The following is a 2,344-nucleotide window of genomic DNA, read 5'->3' as shown; positions in this document are numbered from 1 at the left end:
ACTGCCTTTGAGTGACACCTGGTTCTCATAGTGCAGCTCTGCACCTCCTTGTGGAGGTGGTAGGTCAATTAGAAAACACCCACCTCTGCCAGAACATGTGTTCTCGACTATGACAAGGGGAACTTAAGCCCTCAATGTTTAATACCTTAGACTGCAAACAAAACTTTAAACAAAGTCTGAAGAGTGAGATTTCTTGTTCGCTTCATTTACTTGGAGATAAACAAAGACAAGATGGCTGCTGGCTGAGAGCTGTTTGGTAAAACTTTTCAAACTCCACACTGTTGATGGTCCGGTTGTTTTCTGGGTGAAACACGCAACAACTTCTCATCACAGCACAGATTATGTTGAGGTAAGAAAGAAGACGCATACAGCAGGTTGTAGGGATGGATGTGGAAATTCTGACTTTCCCGCCTGAAACAGAAATTCACAATGCCGTCTTAAATTCTGCAGGTGGAATGGGGGGGTGCATTGCCGATTCTTCATATGAAGGAGGGGGATCCATGGCTTGTGGCGTGGTGCTCCAAGTTGGATGGTTTGTGTTTCCAAAAGCTTCAGATCCAAAAGTATCTAAAGGCGGTAGCTGTCTTTCAGCTCTCTTGTCTTGTAGGATGACAATAGGAAATTTCACTTGTGGGTTTGCTGCACATTTGACTTCTAGGTATATCTGTGAAAGAAAACAATATAGTTATGTAAGTAAATACTGTTTTTACATTTTGTTTTTTAAAGAATTTGAGATTTTTAGTTGTAGAAGTTGGCAATGTAATGTGTATTATTGCTTTGTTTTGTCACTAGAGGTCTCCTATAGCTATGAGATTTCCATGAGTCCAATTTGTTTAGATTCTTTAGTGTTTGTGTCTGCCAGTAAAAATAATTTGATTGCTACGTTTAAAACTTTTTCCACAAGCCACAAAAAAAAAAAAAAACTTTTACTTTCATTATAGAACTGAAACAACCATTAAGTTTTCACTATGATGCTTACCTTCAGCCTGTACTCCACCTTAATGATGGAGCAGTTCAACATGGACGGAAGCAGTGCTGGGACGGGGATCGTCATTGTCACAGTCTTTTTTCCAGAAAATGAATCCACGTCATTATCTTTTCCCTTCAAGAGCTTATTTGTCTCAAGTTTCCTCCGACCCTGGGCGAAGAAGCTCCTCTTCTCATACAGCTCAAATTTGGGTTTCACTGAACGACTTGAACGATTGTTGATCTCAATTGAGACGTTGATGGGTTCGCCTGCTCAGCAGAGAGATAGAATCACTTTAAATTCTTAAATGCAAAGATGTTGCAATCAAAAATGAAAATGCACCAAGGTAAGTCAAAAGTAAAGACAACTCAGTGGTCGAGTGGTCAGAGTTTCTTTCCCTTTGTTTGTAGTCACCAAATTCATCCATCCATTATCTTTCACCCGTTTCTTCCTTTTAGGATTGCGGGGGATCACTGGTGCCTATAGCCATGCATGCACGGAGAGAACATACAAACTCCACCCAGAATGGCGCCCTTGGCTGGGATTCGATCCAACGTCCTTCTTGCTGATAAGCAGCAGCTCTACCAACTGAGCCACCGTGCCACTAGTAACCAAATTCCTTGATGAAATCTAAAGTTAAAACAGCTGGACTTCTATTCTGAAGCTGAAGATGCTTCACTTCCCATCTGGGAAGCTTTTTATGTGGATGACACTTGAGTCAAAATCCATGTGAAATAAGTAGAAGCATTCAGCAGACATCACAAAAAAAAACAAAAAAAAAGATTTAAATTTGTATGCCTCTGCCTATTTTATGACTGTCACATGTTGTTGTTATCCATTGTTGTCATCACTCTTTGTTAAGAAATCAGGTCTCTCTTGTAAAGGAGTCCCCGAGGCTCAAAGGGATTAACCTGTCTAAATAAAGTTTGAATGAACATCGAGTCTGTGGACAACACCATCAATTTACCTGAGAGGATGAGAGGATACCAACGACAACAAGCTACCTTCTGTCTTCTGGACTGTTCGGTGAACATGGACAGAGATGATGGAAGCATCAACATTGACGTTTACAGGAAACCTACTCACACAGATCAATACTTCTGTTTGACTCTCACCAGCCACTGGAACATTAAACTTTATGTCATTAGAACACCACCAGGCTGAGCATGTCCCCACAAAGACAGAAGGGAAGGAAAAGGAACAGAAACACTTAAAAAGCTCTCCAAATTTGGGGATATCACAAATTGATCTTGATCAAATCAGCAAACAAATAAAGTGAAAAACGTGCTGGAGAAAAGAACAGGGAGAAAAGCAACACAAAAATATTGTCCCCCCATACACTTACATATACATATGTGTATATATATATATATATAT

The 2,344-nt window shown here is 40.1% G+C and overlaps 1 protein-coding gene across 1 annotated transcript in view; it reads right to left on the bottom strand.

The window, feature by feature from the left end:
• Positions 1–255: 255 nt before the first annotated feature.
• Positions 256–2,344, bottom strand: part of LOC119413428 (arrestin domain-containing protein 3) — a 4,502-nt gene continuing 2,413 nt past the window's right edge. The window contains exons 5-6 of the mRNA XM_037680478.1: positions 980–1,236; positions 256–664 (exon numbers count right to left, since the gene is read on the bottom strand). Coding sequence (XP_037536406.1) covers positions 425–664; positions 980–1,236 — 497 coding nt within the window. The 3' untranslated portion in view covers positions 256–424. The remainder of the gene's footprint in view (positions 665–979; positions 1,237–2,344) is intronic.

This window comes from Nematolebias whitei, chromosome 8 (assembly GCF_014905685.2).
Source record: "Nematolebias whitei isolate Nwh7 chromosome 8, NemWhi1, whole genome shotgun sequence".
In the NCBI taxonomy this organism is placed as follows: Eukaryota; Metazoa; Chordata; class Actinopteri; order Cyprinodontiformes; family Rivulidae; genus Nematolebias; species Nematolebias whitei.
Note: the sequence above shows the minus strand (reverse complement) of the source record. Positions and strands in the feature narration are given on the sequence as shown.